Here is a 17,583-nt window from a genome sequence, read left to right on the forward strand (position 1 = left end):
TTGTAGTAATATGACAGATTATGGGATATAACATAATTTAAAACATAACGGAGATCATGGTGAGCTTGAATTAGGTAATGGCGTAATTTCTTTACAAATAACAGACTTTAATTCCAAAAGCCAGTTTGGCAAGCCCTTGCGACTTGAAACGAACATTAAAATATTTGCAGATTGGCAGTGTGGTAAATGTCCTTTTCTTAATTATATCAACATTTTTTCAAGAAAGTTTGCAAGGATATTTATTATCATTCCAAACTGTCCAATAATGCTAAGTTTCAAATTTATAGATATACGAGATAATGCCAATAATATTACTATTGGTTCAAAAATGACAAATTCTAGCCAAATTATAAAGAGAAGCATGAAGCTAGAATGCTTTCACGCTCACTATATTACTCTTCATATGAAGCATGGCTAGGGGTCCGTTCTAGTAAGTGGAACGGCGTTTAAAATCGCAACTACTGGTCTCTGGGGTACAAAGGATGCTTAGCTCAGTATGTCTGTGGCTCATTCTTTACTGGAAGCTTTCAGGATAAATACAGGACTTGAGGTAAGGGGTGGTGGTCCGGCACTGATGTAGGGGAAGGTAAGAGAGTTCCATATTGCATTTTACCTAATAGAGGCTAATACCATTGTTCGGGTCCGTTGACCTCACTGAAATTCAGCCCAGAGAACCAAGAGGCTTACAGAGGGAGAATTTAATCGAAGGGGACAGTCTTCATTCCCTATAAGAAAAGGATCTCTAGAATTTCATGCTCCAAATTCCAGCTAACAGAGGCATGTACAGAGGCTGATCATTTTAGGCCTTTCACCATGAAGAAAGCTTAAGATTTTATACAATAGTAATATCATTTTAGATAAATGAGATATGATGTGTATAGTGCCCTTGGCACAGTGCTTGGTGCACAATAGCTGGTCAATAAATAGGAGCTATTGTTGTCATCATAAAATGAGACCTACAGACACAGTACCCAGCAGTCATTGTAAAGACACAACTTCTAGTTCAGCAAACGTCTATACTACTAGTTACTGATACATGCTTGAAATGAGTTTAAACTCAGTATATGAAAAGGCTTGTTTTTCATAATTGAGTTTGCACCGTGGTGATGAGAGCCTTATGCTTCATAGTAGATGAGATGACTCCAGTTTTACATTACGAACAGCAGTCTTTTGGTAAATCGCATGAACAGAAACTTAGATTTGAGGTCCAAGAAATACTCTGTTCTTTCCTAAGGGCCAACATCCCTCTACTTTTAAATGGTAGCCTAAAATGACTTTTCAGTTTCATCGAATCCAGCCAGCACTGTCGGGAGAAGACCGGAGTTTCACAGCCCCGTTGATATCAGAGCAGCGCGGCATGTGATATTCTCAACGCGAAGCTGTAGAACTCGGGATTTTATTGCTAGTTCTCCCACTGGTTCTCGAGCTTGAACAACTCACCAGGGTGCCTTGTAGTTATGCAAGTGTTCCTCTTGGGTAAGCACCCCTGCAGTGAGGTATGGAAAGAGGGGGTGCATCAGTGAGGGAAGAGAAAGAGGTCCTCTGTAAATACTGTTATTCAACCAAAAGGATCACGTTTGATTGGAAATGACTTACACAAACAGGAGTTGGCAGTGAGTTGGTATACTTGAAAACAAGTTTTAAAAAATCTGAGCCAGGGTGTATTTTTAATCCCATGTAACTAGGGCTCTTTTAGCCTGCTTTTAGTTTGAAATTAGTGTCACTCCCAACTTAGAATACCGTCAGGTTACCCTGGTGATAGTCATGTTAAAGGCAAGTGTTTATAATGTCCCAGGCAACTAACGTAAATAGAGATATGTATCTTGCCTAATGGGATAAGCAAGCCACACCACAAATAGCAGCGAAGAACAAACCTGGAACAATGTTTTTGATGATATATGTAAATATATTTTTTACATATATAATATATATACAGACACATAATGTGTATACTTATAATATATATAATATATGTGTGTGTGTGTATATATATATATATGTATATATATTTGAGTACCCTGTAAAGGAATTATAAAAATATGTATGGTATTTCATAGGGAAGAACTTTGTTTCATGAGAACTCAAAAAATGTCCTCTGGGTTCCATTACAGCTTTGTCTAAATATTTCAGCTCCCTTGTCATTACTGATTGTTTCCATTTTAACAAATAAACATGTTTTTTTCTCCCAATCACTTTAGCAGCGCTCAGAATCCACCCACTGACTTACATTCCCAGCCCACACAGATGTTAAGGGTTTCTTTTTTCTCCTTCAGCTTTGTTCAAATCATGGGTGTTTCTGAGGAGAACGTTTAATTAAATGGAGAGAGAATGTACATTTGCTTAAAATCTAGAACATAGCTCTTCTGTCCTAGCTTAAGGGTGCTGGGTTACAGTTTTTCTGTGGCCCACATGCAAGGCTTCTGCTGCTCATTCTACATCATTGTAATCAGACCACAAATTGGAAGAAGGAGAACCAGGTTGCTGCTAGGTGCCATCTCTGGTGGGTCCTGGCTTTCACAAACTAATTCGTAAGACCCTACCTCCCATCATGGGCTCACTCAGTCAGTTAGTGAGCAAGCACGCCATTAAAATCAGAATTGTTTCTAGTTAAAATAGCAGCATATCTGGGTAATTCCATTTCTCAAACTCTCTGCTGCTTTTCACACGAGAAATGTTACTCATAGGTCTTAGTCCATGACAGAGAATCGTATACTTCAAAACCATCAGGACTCAGGGAGAATTTGTGCCCGTTTCCTTCCAGCTTCTTATCACTGCTAATTGTCCTCTACTGGCTGTCAGCCTGTGAAAACTCCGTGGGTGTTCAGTTAAATAGTCTTGGCTCGCATCTGGGTCCAAATTGAGAAACCCAAGCCTTCATGTTTGGCCTCTCCATTTATTCTAATGTCCTCTTCCCCAATGCCCCATCAAGGAGATCTCACGGTGTGCCAGCTCTGCTGCTACTGATGTCCACATGGCAGGAGGGCAGGTGTGTGGGGCTGATAGAGCCTCGCCTTGTAGGACTGTCAGAGGAGGCCAGAGCAGCTCAGAGCACAAGCCCTTACTCGAGTGTCGGGGGACACACCCAGCACCTGTGCACGGGGTCTGCTCAGACCACACCCTGGCCCATCAAGACAACCATGCAAGGAGGACCTCTGAGTCTTTGTGAGGAAACTTTGGTGGGGTTAAGGAGGTTGCAGTGTCAGCCCTAAATTTGAATTTCCTTGCTTTTCTTGGCTTGGGCTTATTCTTAATCTTAAAAAAGGAATTTTCTGTCTGGAGCAAACTTGTGGGGGAAAGAGAACATTTGTACAGAAAGAGATGTTCTTGGCAAGCATGTGCTATGTTTCCTTCACACTTATTGAGGAGTAGATGTTTGAATACAGCATTTTGTTTGCTTGTTTTCCTTATGGCTCAGTTTCCCCTTCTGTTTGCTTTTATAATGAAGTGCGTGCAGTCTTAGGTCCAAGTGTGCCATAGAAATAATTAATAAATAATAGTGGACAATAGTATGCGTGCACATATACACACGTGCAAAGAGCTTTTCCTCAAAGGTGCCTTTGCACCTTAGGACCAACTCACTTGTTGCATACTGACGGGAAGTCATTGAGATAATGACTTAAACAAATATTCATGAAATGGAGACTTGAATATTGTCTCCTGAGTATCATCTCCTGGTATCCTAAAGCCTATGATACATGGCTTCTTGCAGATGGAATTTCTTTTCACCTTGAAAACATTGCAGTAAAACTACATGTATTGTCTTGAATTATAAATTTATATTAGCATATTATTGATTAAAAAAAGGGAGGGAGACTCCTTTTCAAAAAAATAGCTCTTAATTGCAAGATTAAGTGTGAAAGGTTAAAAAAACTCATATGCAAATCAGGGTACATTTGGTCCTTAGAAAATTTGGAAAGAAAAAGATTGACAGGCTAGATTGACAGGCTATGATCATCTCTGAAAATTGTACTTAGTAGAAAAGATTAGTGAAATTTTCTGTAAGTCTGTTAATACAAAGATTTTGAAAACTCCAGAAAGTGGGGCTTAGAGTAAAGTTCTTATGTGACTGAAGAAATCAGCACGATTAGGCTGCCATGGCCCAAGGGAAAGTGCCGAGCAGCAGACAGGGAAAATGAGTTCAAGTGGACTCAGAAATGAGTTCTGCCACTTACTGACCTTGGGGCCCTTGAAAGTCCCCATGTTCTTGGGGACCACGGTATTCTCCTCTGAGTAACTGAGAATTAGGAAAGTCAAATTCTGAGTTTTTTCCACTTAGAAAATGCCTTGACTTTATAACATTAAAAAGCTTCAATACTTAGGCAGTGGAAGCTTATCATTTCTACCAAACTCAGAGATCGGGACAAATAAAGGAGGGAAATGAAGACAGGACTCTGCAAAAGTGGTCCTTAACTCTGAGGGGAGTGATTACCTGAGGACGAAGTGTCAATGGTCCTGCTTGGAGCCCGTGAGGTCAGGCTTACTTTCTTGAATTCCCGAGCATACTTACCACTATTATCCCTGGGCTGGCCTTCCTCCTCATTTCCTTGGAATGTGCCGTGCTCAATTAGTCAGTTGGTTAAAGCTTCCAGTCACAAGTCTAAAGCTGCCTGGTATGTGCCTCCCTTGACCTGCTTTAATAACTCAATAGACTCATGTGGCTGCCAAGGCTACATTAAAATTCACCCATACAATACATTGTGATTGTAAGAACTTTCTTCCAGGCGTGTTTTCATTTTACGATTGTTAGTGATGTTACGAAGTATTTTTGTAGGAAAAATGTCATTATTTTATTTTGTGTTTGCTCTAGAAGTTATGAAGAAGCCAGAGATCCCAGGACCATTTCAGGGCTTCAGATGGAACATTTGGCAAACAGTGTGTTTCCAAACACTTTCAAAAATCATTTAATTGGGCTTCTTAAGTAAACAAAAGGGTAAACACAAGTTGCTTGCCCAGTTTCTTTTTCATGCCACTTTTCAAATGATCACTGAAAATTCTTGCAACATTTCACATGCCCAAACTATCCTTCTTGACCTAAGCTTTGTGTTAGACGTTGGTTTCCATATAGAGTCATAGTATCCGTATTTCCGAGTTCTTAGTTAATGAAAAAGTTGTTATAAAGTGAAATACCTGTCTTTCATTATGGATTCATTTTGGGGAATAAAGATTCTGGTACTGATTTCAATTCTGATCACCAACAGGGTATCTTAAAATTCAACTCAATTCTGATGACAATATCTACCCGGAGATAGTGAAAAATGCCACAGGTTAAGGGCTCAGTTATACAGACTATCCTCATTTCAGATGCCAATCACAAGTCCAGGTTGTTACCTGTGCTTTGGAATGACTGGCTATTAATCCTATAAATCAGAGGTTCTCACCACCCTCTGTCCCATCACAGAACCCAGGAAACCAGTTTCCTTGCTAGATTACCAGTTTATTATAAAAGGATATAACCCAGGAATAGCCAGAGAGAAGGGATGCACAGGGCAAGGCATGGGGCAGGGGTTTGGAGCTTTGAGGCCCTCTCTGAGCAAGCCATTCTCCCGGAATCTCCGCATGTTCACCAATCCAGAAGCTCTCCGAACCCATCTTTTTCTGTTTTATGGAGGCTTCATAACATAGGCATGATTGATCAAATCATTGGCCATTGGCTGTTGATTCAACTCCCAGCCTCTCTCCCATGGAGGTCAGGGGGGTGGAACTGAAAGTTCTAACCCTCTAATCACATGTTTGATTCTCCTGGCAGTGAACCCCATCCTTAGGTGAAGTCCAAAATTAACCTCGTCAATATAAAAAGACACCTTTTGTGCTCTCATCACTGAAGTAATTCCAAGGGTTTAAGAGCTCTGTACCAGAATCAGGGACAAAGACCAAATGTTTATTTCTTATTATAAGTCCCAATATCACAGAAAACAACACATTTCACTTTATATTTTATGGCACTTTTAGATTATAGAATCTGTCTTGGCTAAATTTGGAAATGGAATTTTGGAGAATGGAGAACTTTCAAGAATTTGGGGTCTTTTAGTAATGTTAAAAAATGAAATTGAACTGAGTAAAATTTGAAGATTTTATTGGCTTTATTCCATGATTTATGCTTCCAGCAGCATCCCATCTGGCAAATACAAAGGAGCTCCAAGGAGCTGTACAAAACGGAAGGTTTTTCTGGTAGAGAGGGGGAGAGAAGCAAGGAAAGAGGAGATTGTTTCAGTCAAGGTCTCCTTCCTATGGGGACAGGAGAGGTCTATCAGGTAGATTACCTCTTAGTGCTAACCTTAGTTACCAGGTAACTCCAGATTAACTGGTTAAAAGTTTCATTCCTGGAAGAGGCTGCAATTAGATTAGGTATTAAGCCATGGTTGGCTGATATGGGGCTTAGCACAAGTGACTGCGTTTTAGGCCTGTTGTCTCTTTTTGACAGTAATGTGACCTTAATCTGGTACTCCTTTTACAGAAAAATCTCCATTGGATTGATTTGAGTTTTACATGAAATATACAAGAAGGCTTGGGTCTCCAACGTGCTAGAACTCTGAGAAGCTAGAGGAAAGATGGTTCACTCACTGCCTTAAGGAAAATTCCCTGCAAATGTTTGAATTAGCAATGCCTAAAGTAAAACCTTTATAAAAATAAAGCGTAATTAATTAATCTAGTACTTCCATTTAAGAATAAACTATATTTAATATATAGCATATGAGTGAAAAATTTTTCTAGTATGCCAACATTGTATTCCTTTGTCTGTATGAGATATGATAACAATGTACACCATTACTCTATAGTTAATAAAAATATTGGGAATAGAAACATGTGACCATGCATGTTAATGCCATAGGACGTTAGGCAAATCGCTTTTTAAGGTCTTCAACGAGAAAGAGGTTCATTTTGTTTTGCAGTGACTGGACACTTACCTTAAAATAATGGGAGATAATTAAAATTAATAGCAAGTAGCATCGTATTGTCCTTTCTTTCTAAATTAAAACGTAAAGCTGTTCAATGTATGTAGAGTTATATATGTGAATGCTAAACCAATCTATGTTATATTATGGAAAGTGTGAAAGTGAGTCAACTTTTGAAGTTGCTCGTTGCTATTGCTAAGTTATTTCAAAGACCAAAAAGGCATCCGTGCTAACCTTTTTTTAAACCACTGGTGATTTTTCCAGACATCAACGAATGTGAAATTGGAGCGCACAACTGCGACAGGCATGCTGTATGTACCAACACGGCAGGAAGCTTCAAATGTAGCTGCAGCCCTGGATGGATTGGAGATGGCATCAAGTGCACCGGTGGGTTGAAAAATAATTGCTTCTCATGAGCTGCGTAGATTATAAATATGATACTATTTAAAATTCTGTAAAGAAAAATGTGCATACTACTGACTTTAAATGTGATGCTTTTTGCTCATAATGATGTGACTTTTTTCCATAAGATCTGGATGAATGCTCCAACGGGACACACATGTGCAGCCAACATGCGGACTGCAAGAACACCATGGGCTCCTATCGCTGCCTCTGTAAAGAAGGCTACACGGGTGATGGCTTCACTTGTACAGGTAGGCTCGTGTTGGGAGCAACTGTGGAAATGGCAATCAGAGAAGCCAGGTGTTGGACCATCTTTCAGACTGTTCGTTCTTCAGGCTCATTACAGTCAACTTTTAACAGAGAAGATTAGGTATTTGAAACAACATCCCCGTGGAATGGAAATTTGGAGTCAGGTCAGTTAGGGAGACCTCAGAAGCTAAATGTAGTTACATAGTTGATATGGGTATCACCGTACGCAATGATGTCATTACTTTAAAAAAAAATCACACTCCCTTTTATGATCCTTAGCCTTTCTATTTTTGTGCCTATTTCTCACTGAAAACATTGACTTGTTTTCTGTACCAAACCCGAGGGTGAGCTTGCTGTAGAAAGCTATGTAGGGAAAAGGGGTTCAGACGTTCTAGATCATGATAAGATATTGAGATCCATTTCATATGACTTGAAAGCATGAATGTATCCTGAGCACTTTGCTCACAAGTTGCCATTTAAACATAAAGGAGACTAAGGTCCAGTCAGTTGATTTGCCTGGAATTTTTTCAAGTCGCTGAAAATTTTTATTACATTTGAAATTGTTTTTGTCCAACCCAGTGAAGTTTTGTCATCATAACCCCCCTGTTACTCCTTAGAAAATATTCGGAGTGTCATGTACTAGGCATATATCGTTCATCTGTTTGATATTTAGTGCCTGTGGTTATTAGCAAAGCTCGGTAGAGATTGAGCAGACAGGAAGTTTGGCCTCCTTCATCGCTGATGCTCTAGGTCTTTTGCTGCCCATCTGAGCCGAGTCAGAAACCTGAGAAATGGGTACAAATCACAGCACATCATTTCCTGTCATAGATGTGTCCTTCTGTGCACAACCCTGCTCACGAAGGCTTTAATTCGAATGATTCATTTGACTTAGTCTTCATTTTACATCATTAGGGATAATTTAGCATTCAGGATTCCGAATCTGAGCCCCATATTCGTGGACTATTCAATACTAACATTCAAAGGAGAGGAAATAATGGGTTTAAAGGTGTCAAATAGAAACTATGATGAGACCCCGCTACACTCAGGAGGTTGACAATGATAAAAAATGAAAGGCCTGAGGAACTGGAAAGCTCCTAACTGAGGAAGAGTAACTTGTGTGTCTTTCTGGCTGTAGATCTTGATGAGTGCTCGGAGAACCTCAACCTGTGTGGCAATGGCCAGTGCCTGAACGCCCCGGGAGGGTACCGCTGTGAATGTGACATGGGCTTTGTGCCCAGTGCTGATGGGAAAGCCTGTGAAGGTAACTGACGGGGAAGCTGCCGGGGTCCTTGCAGGGCCAGACAAGGTTAGGTCATTTAAACATTCCTGATTTTTTTTTTTTTTTTAACTGAGGTGTGTTTTGGCTTCACATCTGAGCTGGTCAGTTCAGTCTGTGGAGGTATTGGGTCTCCAGCTGGACCATTTCTCTTTGTGCAGAGAGAAATCTCAGCTTTCTGGCCACAAGCTGCACATCCAGCCTTGGCCAGGTGGTCAGCATGAGTACACCGTTGGTCATGGGAGAGGGAGGCTAACCAAGTGTGGTTAGCTCAGTGCAACCCGTTTATCCCCATCGCTAGGGGAAGGAGCTAAAGTACCAGTCCCCCGATCATGTCCCATGGAAGGATTCTCCTTAAATATGCTTTTAATCTCTGTTATGGTTTGCTTTCTAGAAATAAAAGCATTAATAACAGAGCAGATAATCTTCTCCATATGTAGAATAATGTACTGGGCATGTCTCACATGGTCTCTAAATATCTACTCTATGTGAACATGGGGCAGTGTTTTGCAAATCCATTCAGTAGGGGGCCCCTAGGGATAATGTTATACGTCATGCTGTCTCTCAGCGCGAGGCTCTGTCTTCCTGAGGTGTTGGTCGGACAAGAAGAATCCTGGGAGCCTGCTGGCTCAGGATGGCTCCCACTAGGAAACACAAGGTTCTTCTCTTTCCCCACACTTGTCAGATTTAAGTGCATTATCCCTCATGGAGAAGAATTAGTGTCTACAGTGAACTAAAAAGATTTCAGTAGAAATAAACAAATGATAACCATTGACAGTAGAAGTTTAAACAAGACCCTGATTAATGTCTTAACTAATAATTGTTGCTTGTTAATAGGACATTAACTCAAAATCAGTCTGTAGCTATGACATGTATACTGATTCTCTCATACAGTTCTATGTAAATACTTTTCTTTGTTATGGAACCATTAGGTGTTCTTTATACAGTTTATATTAACTATGCAGAGTTCGATATAAAATTCCTCTGAGGCAAGAAACCAGATTATGCTCTTGACCATGTGCCTAATGCCTTGTTTACTCTTGTTACTCTGAACATCCAACCAAAACAGGTACTCTGCCACCTCTGGTGACATAAATAGTCACAGTCCGAGTTTTGCTTCTCTTAATGCTATAAGGGAAGGTTGTGTGTGTTTGTTCGTTCTTCGTATAAATCATTGCCGGCAGAGGGGTTGTGGCTATTTAAAGCCAGTCTCAAGGCAGTGAATGTGCCTGCATGTCAATTACACAAGCAGGCGGTTAGCACGAGGTGGGGACCAGAGCCTGAAAGAAGCATCTGCAGTTTTTAGACCTCCGTCAACAATAGCGAGCACCCAACAGAGCTCTGGGCGTGTAGACAATTATAAAACTGACCATAAAAGTTACCACAAAGCCTTTGTGGTTTGTAAAATTTTAACCCACGATAAAAACAGTAACAGTGTAGATAAGAACAACCAAAAAACTGGGTCACAGATAGCCTTTTGGACTGTTACTTCACAAAAGGGACATGGGCCTGTGTGAAACACCAGAAACTGTATATAGATAATGCTTAGCCTACTGCTTGGCACGTAGTGGGGGCTGAAAAAAAGTGAGTTCTCACCCAAGAGGCTTCACCTACGTGGCAGCTGGTCTAACAGGCTACAGGAGAAGCATCTAGGTTGATGTCAGATAGTCTTCATTTTCTTAATAACATCAGGTGATGGCATTAGGCAGTTCCTTTAGCACGAAAATAAATTTCCTTTCTCCCCCTTTGCATCCCTCCCCAAGATATCGATGAGTGCTCCCTTCCGAACATCTGTGTTTTTGGAACTTGCCACAACCTTCCCGGCCTGTTCCGTTGTGAGTGCGAGATAGGCTACGAACTGGACAGAAGTGGCGGCAACTGCACAGGTAAGACATGCGTTCACGTCAGAATCTGCTCTCGGCTTTCCCGGGGATCTGGCTGTTGGGGCCTCACTGGGACCTCGTAAGATTATTCAGAGTCACAAAAGAAAAGCAGAGATGAAGCAACAGGAATCCTGGAATAAATTCCCGGGAACGAGTTACATGTGAGGATACAGAGGGAAGAGTGGCAGGCAGTTGAAGGAGCAGGGGCTGTAGCCTTACAGTCAAGCTCGTGGCTGCAGAAGAAGGGTTCCAGGGGTGCGCTGGCTGTAAGGCTTCCCAGCTATTCCTTTTCTCCTTAGGCACATTTGCAGAGAGTTTCCTTTTGAAGGCCACGCACTGTGCTGGGATCATGACGTTTCTCCTTGCACTTCTCCACTGTAACACCCACTCCTTGCCACCCTGGCCTGTCTGTGGTCACCAAAGAATGTGTTTCAGAGAACTCGCCTACCAATTTCTAGCAGGGTGATCATTTTTCTGTAGAGCAAGGAACTCTCGGGGAGCATAAGAAAAAGCATGAGAAAAGCTATAGGCCCTCAGTAGACCGTCACTTGGTTCACTTTGGCACTGAGTTAAGACTTCGCAAGACATGTGCAATTCTCTTTCCCAGGCCACCCGTCCATTCCAGGATATTGAGGAAACATGTTCCTTTCTGGATAGGCCCAGGATTTCAGGGGGAAAATGGGTTTTTCCAGCTACCTAAACAAGCTATGATTCAGTGGCTCTGCAGATTATGACCATCATCGGCACCATCACAACCACGTCCCTGAATTAAGTTTGGACCAGTACTCCTCCCCAGGCTTTCTTCTCCTGTTTTTTCTGAAAACTGTTATGACACCAAGCTAAGCCTCTAGCATGCTCAGGAAGTTTCCTCTCCATGGCCCATACTCCTTCCTCGGGGCCCCATCAGCATGTCTGACCTCATCTCCGTTAGTCTGCCCTGTCCCTCCAGGTTCACATGCAATCTGAACAAATGAACTGTCTGCAGAGGAACCTACAGGAGGGTTACCAGGTCCGAGGTGGGGTAGGAGGGAAGCCCAAGGAGAAGGTATCAGCCTCATTCCCCATTCCCTTCTGTCTGAGTCAGCTTGTCTGTTCTTGAGTATTTCATGAGTGTTCAAAACAGACAAAAGAATTACACAGGGTGCAATGTGCCAAAACCCATGTCCTAAATCTGGAATTCTGCGTATATTTTTGGAATAGAAACTGAAAGGGAAATATTCCACACAGCACCAGTGATGGGAGAGTGGCTCTTAGCAGGCTGGAAGGACCATGCTCAGCCTTGTGCGTGCATCTGCACTCATACTCAGCGGGAAGGCAGGCATGCCCGGTTGGGGAGGCGGCAGAAGTTGCCTGCTCTTAAGGGTTCCCTGGGACATCTTGCTCTAATTTGGTGAAATAACAAGCCACACATATTAAATATATCTTCTTAAAACCAGTGTCTGAATTTTCGGTTGACCGAGGTCACAGTAGTGTTTTGCTTTCAGTTACCTTGACTGGAATATTTTTCCTAGTTCCAAAGTTATATTTTCTCCTGATGACGAATTTGAATGCTAAATGTGTTCCAGGGGAAAAAGACCAAAGACCATGACATATTTCCTTCCTGAGGGGTTTTATTTCAGAAGTGGAAGACTGTATTTCTAGGTGTAATTATAACTAGTAACTCTTAAAATTCTTGTTGGGAGCCCCAGACTCGGTGCTACCGTTTCATGGTGATGTGTGCCCCCACACTGGCTGACAACTGTGCCCCTTGCTGTTCGGTTTTAGATGTTAACGAGTGTCTGGATCCAACCACATGCATCAGTGGGAACTGTGTCAACACCCCAGGCAGCTATACGTGCGATTGTCCCCCCGACTTTGAGCTGAACCCAACTCGAGTTGGCTGTGTTGGTAAGAACTTAAAACTTTTTTTTTTTAATTATTTAACAAAATTCATTAATGTATCAACCAGTAAGATGTACCAGTTCAAAGGAGAATTCCAAGTACCACACATACACAATCAGGAATGCTAGAATGAATTTACAAATAGATACAAAGCTGGTAACCACAGGGAAACAAACAGTTGCATAATACAGGACAATTCATTTGCATTTCTATGGGGAGGAATTATTTGTATTATTATCAGTTTCTTACAACTTACAGTTTTACAAAATAACTCGAAGACAGCAACCAGCATAGATAATCCAAAAACATGCCTTAGACAGAACACCCAGGAATTTTTGTTGCCAAAGTCTTTCACAATTTTTCCTAATATTACTAAGTGAGATAAAGATTATAGTTTCACATCACTTCAGGTCAGACTTAGTTCCAAGCTAGTCCACTATAAATTTATTTCTAAATCTTCATTTTCAGAACTTTGGGATTTTTGTCAATTTCTCATGAAGATCAAAGGGTTTCTTACCCCTTTAACCACAGAAGCTTATGATGATTCCAGCATGAAGAACTGACATATAGTGGAGGCAAATGTTAATGAATGAGGACCCTACCTCCTGCCAATGTCATGGCATGTTAGAATGGATAGAACACCAGTGTATACCACACCAGCTGACTGGGTTGCAGTCCCACCTGTCACATTACTCAGCTCGGACACAGACCTTAAAATTTCTTAGAGAAGTGTACTTTTCTTTTTAAAGCAGCCTTGAACATTTCACTCTCAAATTTTAAAAAAGTAATAATGTAACAATTTCAACATTTCCTAAATCTGGTGTATACTTTCAGTTATTTTTTTCTATAGGTGAAGTCCCAGTATATGTGTTTGGGCACTTTTCAGTTTCCTAGTAAAAGTAAATTATGGTTTTTAAGCAGTCTCTGAGATGGATTTGAATTTTCAGTCCTCACCTAGAGAGAATCTTCCTGACACTCTTTTGTTCATATATGGTAAATAGATACCCGCTCTGGGAATTGCTATCTGGATATTCGACCTCGAGGAGACAATGGAGATACAGCCTGTAGCAATGAAATTGGAGTTGGTGTCTCCAAGGCTTCCTGCTGTTGTTCTTTGGGGAAAGCCTGGGGCACACCTTGTGAGCTGTGCCCTCCTGTGAACACATGTAAGTGTACATCCTCCTGTTTATTATTATTACTCCTGTTCAGGTCAGCTCTCCTTTCTAGATCCACAGGAAAGAAGCCACAGAGGGAGAGAGCTGCCACCAGTCTCTCCTCTTTGGTCAGGGAAGGGAGATCAAAACTCTCAGACCTGTTGAGGGACCCCACGCCCACTTTGGGTGTCAGAAGTGTCCCCAGTTGACTCGCACTAAAAGGTCAGGTGGGGCAGGCCACATTTCACTTCTGAGTGAGAAGTAGATAGCATTATTTTAAGGAAGATTTTCCAGGCTAGGTTACTTATAGAATATGGCTTACCTTCCAGGAACACATTGATTGACCTCTCCTATCATCTACTGGCTAATTTTCAAAGGCTCTAGGACAGACTGGAGTGTCCCTGGGTGAAAGAGAAGCAATTAGTCAAGTAAATATGAAAGGGCAGACTATTTCCATTCTTATGATATGGCTTGAAAGAAAGCTTTAGAATGTGATTGTATGAACATAAAGAAGTCTTCTAAAAAATCTAAAAGGCTTCTCATTTTTCTAAGTGGCTCCTATGTTAGGGTTCAGAGTCAGATACAGCTTCTTAGGCAAAGGTTAGTGGTGCTGCTAATAGTGTATATTGGGATAGCTACGGATTCTTTCCTCGCTGAAGGGTCATTTGTTCACTTGTTCTAAACTTATTTGTCGAGTACCTAGAGGGTGTACTTTGGGTGTGCAAAGATGAAGTAGACTAGATTCCGCCCTCCGGAAGTGTACGGTCTAGCTAACTACGATCCAGAAAGAAAAGCTATGATTCAGTGTAGGTCTCAATAAGGGAAGAAAGAACAGACACGTGCCATGAGCGGGAGAAGGAGCACGCCTGCTTCCAGTTAGGACTCTCACTTGCCACCCATGTCACTTTGGGCAAGTGACTTAGCAAGATTGAGTTTCCTCATTCATTGAATGCGTTATAGGATGAAAAGAAGCGATTCCTGTTGAGCATTCGGCACCGGGATGAATGCTTACGTAGCGGGCACCTCCTTCTCTCTTCTCTTAAGAAGGGAAAGTCAGTTCTGAATGGCAGAGGTACCGATGACTTGGGGTGTTTTTTAATTGTCCTTGAAGGAAGGGTGTGACCTGAAAGAGGAGGCTTAAAAAAAGTGGATGATTGCAGGAAGAGGAGGAGAGAGCAAATGAAAGAGGGGGTAGTTAATTTCATCGATGTTGAAAGAAGCAAGCCAAGATGTTTAAGTAGGAGAGTCAGCTCTATTGATACATAGTGAATAGCAGGGCAGTGCAGGTCCACACTCCCCCAAACTGGATCAGAGCTAGGACTGTATACATGTTGGCATACACACTTAGCATTTCGGAAAGCCAGGAGAGGGATTATCAGATTTGGAAAGACCGTGATGATTATGAAAGAGCCGATTCTTTTCGAAGCTAACCAGGAAGACACAGCAGATTAGGTTCATTCTTATTCACATGTTCCTGTATGTATGACACGGCTGGTGCATGGCACTGGAATAAATGTTTTTGAGTGAAATACTTGAATGACAGAATTCATGGCGGGAATCAAAGGACACTGTAGAAAGTTGGTTTGGGAAATCAGGGAAATCAGTACTGCCCTTGGTAGAAACAGAGGGGCAAGAAAGACCTCTAGGCATTAAAGAGAAGAGTGGGATGGAAGGGGTGCCTCCGTGGCTCAGTTGGTTAAGCATCTGCCTTTGGCTCAGGTTATAATCTTAGGGTCCTGGAATCAAGCCCCACATTGGGCTCCCTGCTCAGTGGGAAAGTCTGCTTCTCCCTCTGCCCCTCCCCCCAGCTTGTGTTCTCTCTCTTTCTCTCTCTCTCTCTCAAACAAAGAAATGAAATCTTTAAAAAGAAAGGAAGGGAGAAAGAAAGGAAGGAAGGAAGAAGGAAAGAAGGAAAAGTGGGATGGGAACCAAGAAAGAAGAGATTTTCCCAAGGTTCTGTTTGCAAAGGGTTTTGGAGACAGGCTGATTAACATTATTAAGGAAGGAATTACAGCCTTACAGAAGAAGTAAGCCTGAACAAAACATAAAAATGGAGGAGTTTGTTAGAAAATAAAAAGGGGAAGATAATCTTTACAAAGAAAGAGTGACAGCGATTGGGAATAAAATAGTTCCCAAGAACACGAGGCCAGGAGAGTGGGTGGAGGGTCCAAAGACTAGGGACAGTGGGTTTACACTTATTTGGCACACAGATTAAAAGCCATTTGAAAATAACACGTATACACAAAGTTGTTAACTTGCTTAAGATGGGTGGAGTAACTGCTAAAGATTCCTGAAAATGAATATTTTCAGTTGGATACGTCAGTCTTTCTCTTGAGAACACAATTTCTAGAAATTTTCAATTCAAAAGAACTCAATTTGATTTTTTGTTTCAATAGCTGAGTACAAAATCCTTTGTCCCGGAGGAGAAGGTTTTCGGCCCAATCCTATCACTGTTATATTGGAAGGTAATTCTGTATCCCTGATCTTAAAGTATGCACGTTTTGAACTTCCTTGGGTTTATTGACAATGCTGAAGAAATGCCGTTGTTTTCATTGTGATAGACATTGACGAGTGCCAGGAGCTCCCGGGGCTGTGCCAAGGCGGGAAATGTATCAACACATTTGGCAGTTTCCAGTGCCGCTGTCCAACTGGTTACTACCTGAACGAAGATACCCGAGTGTGTGATGGTAAGTGGTCCTTACAGGATGATGAGTTCTCTCAACTATTGAAACCCGACCTCAAAAACCAGCATAGAGTCACCAGTAAAACTAAGAACTTAGCAGTATAGCCAATGGTCTAAACATGAACACAGCCAGCTGCACACAGGGCAGCTTGCATTAATGTCACTGACATGCTATCATTTCCAATATACCCCACATCTTCCTCCTTTTCTAAGAAAAGTGGAGTTTTCGTATCTTGGGCCATAGTCCCACTTATGTCTGCAATTTTCTGGGCACTTTAGAAAAGCCATTTTTATTAGAGTGGCAGAGGACTCATTTCAGTGACTTATGAATTCTGGGAAGTTCTGAGTTCCTCTTCTTCCTGTTCTTCACCACTTACCATCTGTACTGATGCACTGAAATGAGCTTCCCTTAAAAAGGCAGCCTCTTTGGTTTTATGATGGAGGTGATCACTCCTGTTCGTCCTGTGTTATTGGAAAGATGGAGACGATTGACCACTTTTGCCTTTCAGAGCCCTTGGACCATAGACCGGGGTGGGAGAGATGGTTTTCATCCATATGCAGGAGTCACACAACAGGTTTTGAGAACATATGAAATATTAGCTGTCTTTCTGAAGGATAGTTGAGAATTATAATTTGTCCACATTTCCATCTCCACATGCCTTTGAGGATATTACGGACTCATTTATTAGGAACTCCTATCAGAAGGCAAAACCTCTTTTTCTGGAACTTCCTTTCCTGAACACACACATGAGCATAGACAAAGGACACTGATGAATTAAACATCTATTTTTCTTATCCAGATATCCAAATGCCCCTGGGGATTTTCTCCTCCATTGTCAGCATTTATAAGGACGCTGAGTCTCAGACAATTCCACAGAGTGAAGTTTTCATATTCATGTGTCACTTTCTCTTTGGATTCCAGATGTGAATGAATGTGAAACCCCTGGAATTTGTGGTCCAGGAACATGTTACAACACTGTGGGCAACTACACCTGTATCTGCCCTCCAGACTACATGCAAGTGAATGGGGGGAATAACTGCATGGGTAAGTCCAAGCTTTTCTGAATCATGCATGTTTGGTCCTCATCTGCGAAGAGAAAAGGAGCTTGTAACCTCAGCAATTGGTCCTTAGTGTTAGTTACTCATCAGACCGAGTGCTGCC

The 17,583-nt window shown here is 41.6% G+C and overlaps 1 protein-coding gene across 1 annotated transcript in view; it reads left to right on the forward strand.

Annotated features, from left to right (window-relative positions):
* Positions 1–17,583, forward strand: part of FBN1 (fibrillin 1) — a 225,136-nt gene that overhangs the window by 156,907 nt on the left and 50,646 nt on the right. Inside the window, exons 32-40 of the mRNA XM_008705933.2 lie at positions 7,158–7,280; positions 7,424–7,546; positions 8,680–8,805; positions 10,584–10,706; positions 12,468–12,590; positions 13,586–13,750; positions 16,135–16,203; positions 16,300–16,425; positions 17,344–17,466. Of these exons, the coding sequence (XP_008704155.2) occupies positions 7,158–7,280; positions 7,424–7,546; positions 8,680–8,805; positions 10,584–10,706; positions 12,468–12,590; positions 13,586–13,750; positions 16,135–16,203; positions 16,300–16,425; positions 17,344–17,466 (1,101 nt within the window). The remainder of the gene's footprint in view (positions 1–7,157; positions 7,281–7,423; positions 7,547–8,679; positions 8,806–10,583; positions 10,707–12,467; positions 12,591–13,585; positions 13,751–16,134; positions 16,204–16,299; positions 16,426–17,343; positions 17,467–17,583) is intronic.

The sequence above is a fragment of the Ursus maritimus genome, unplaced genomic scaffold (genome assembly GCF_017311325.1).
Source record: "Ursus maritimus isolate PB19 unplaced genomic scaffold, ASM1731132v1 scaffold_35, whole genome shotgun sequence".
Lineage (NCBI taxonomy): Eukaryota > Metazoa > Chordata > Mammalia > Carnivora > Ursidae > Ursus > Ursus maritimus.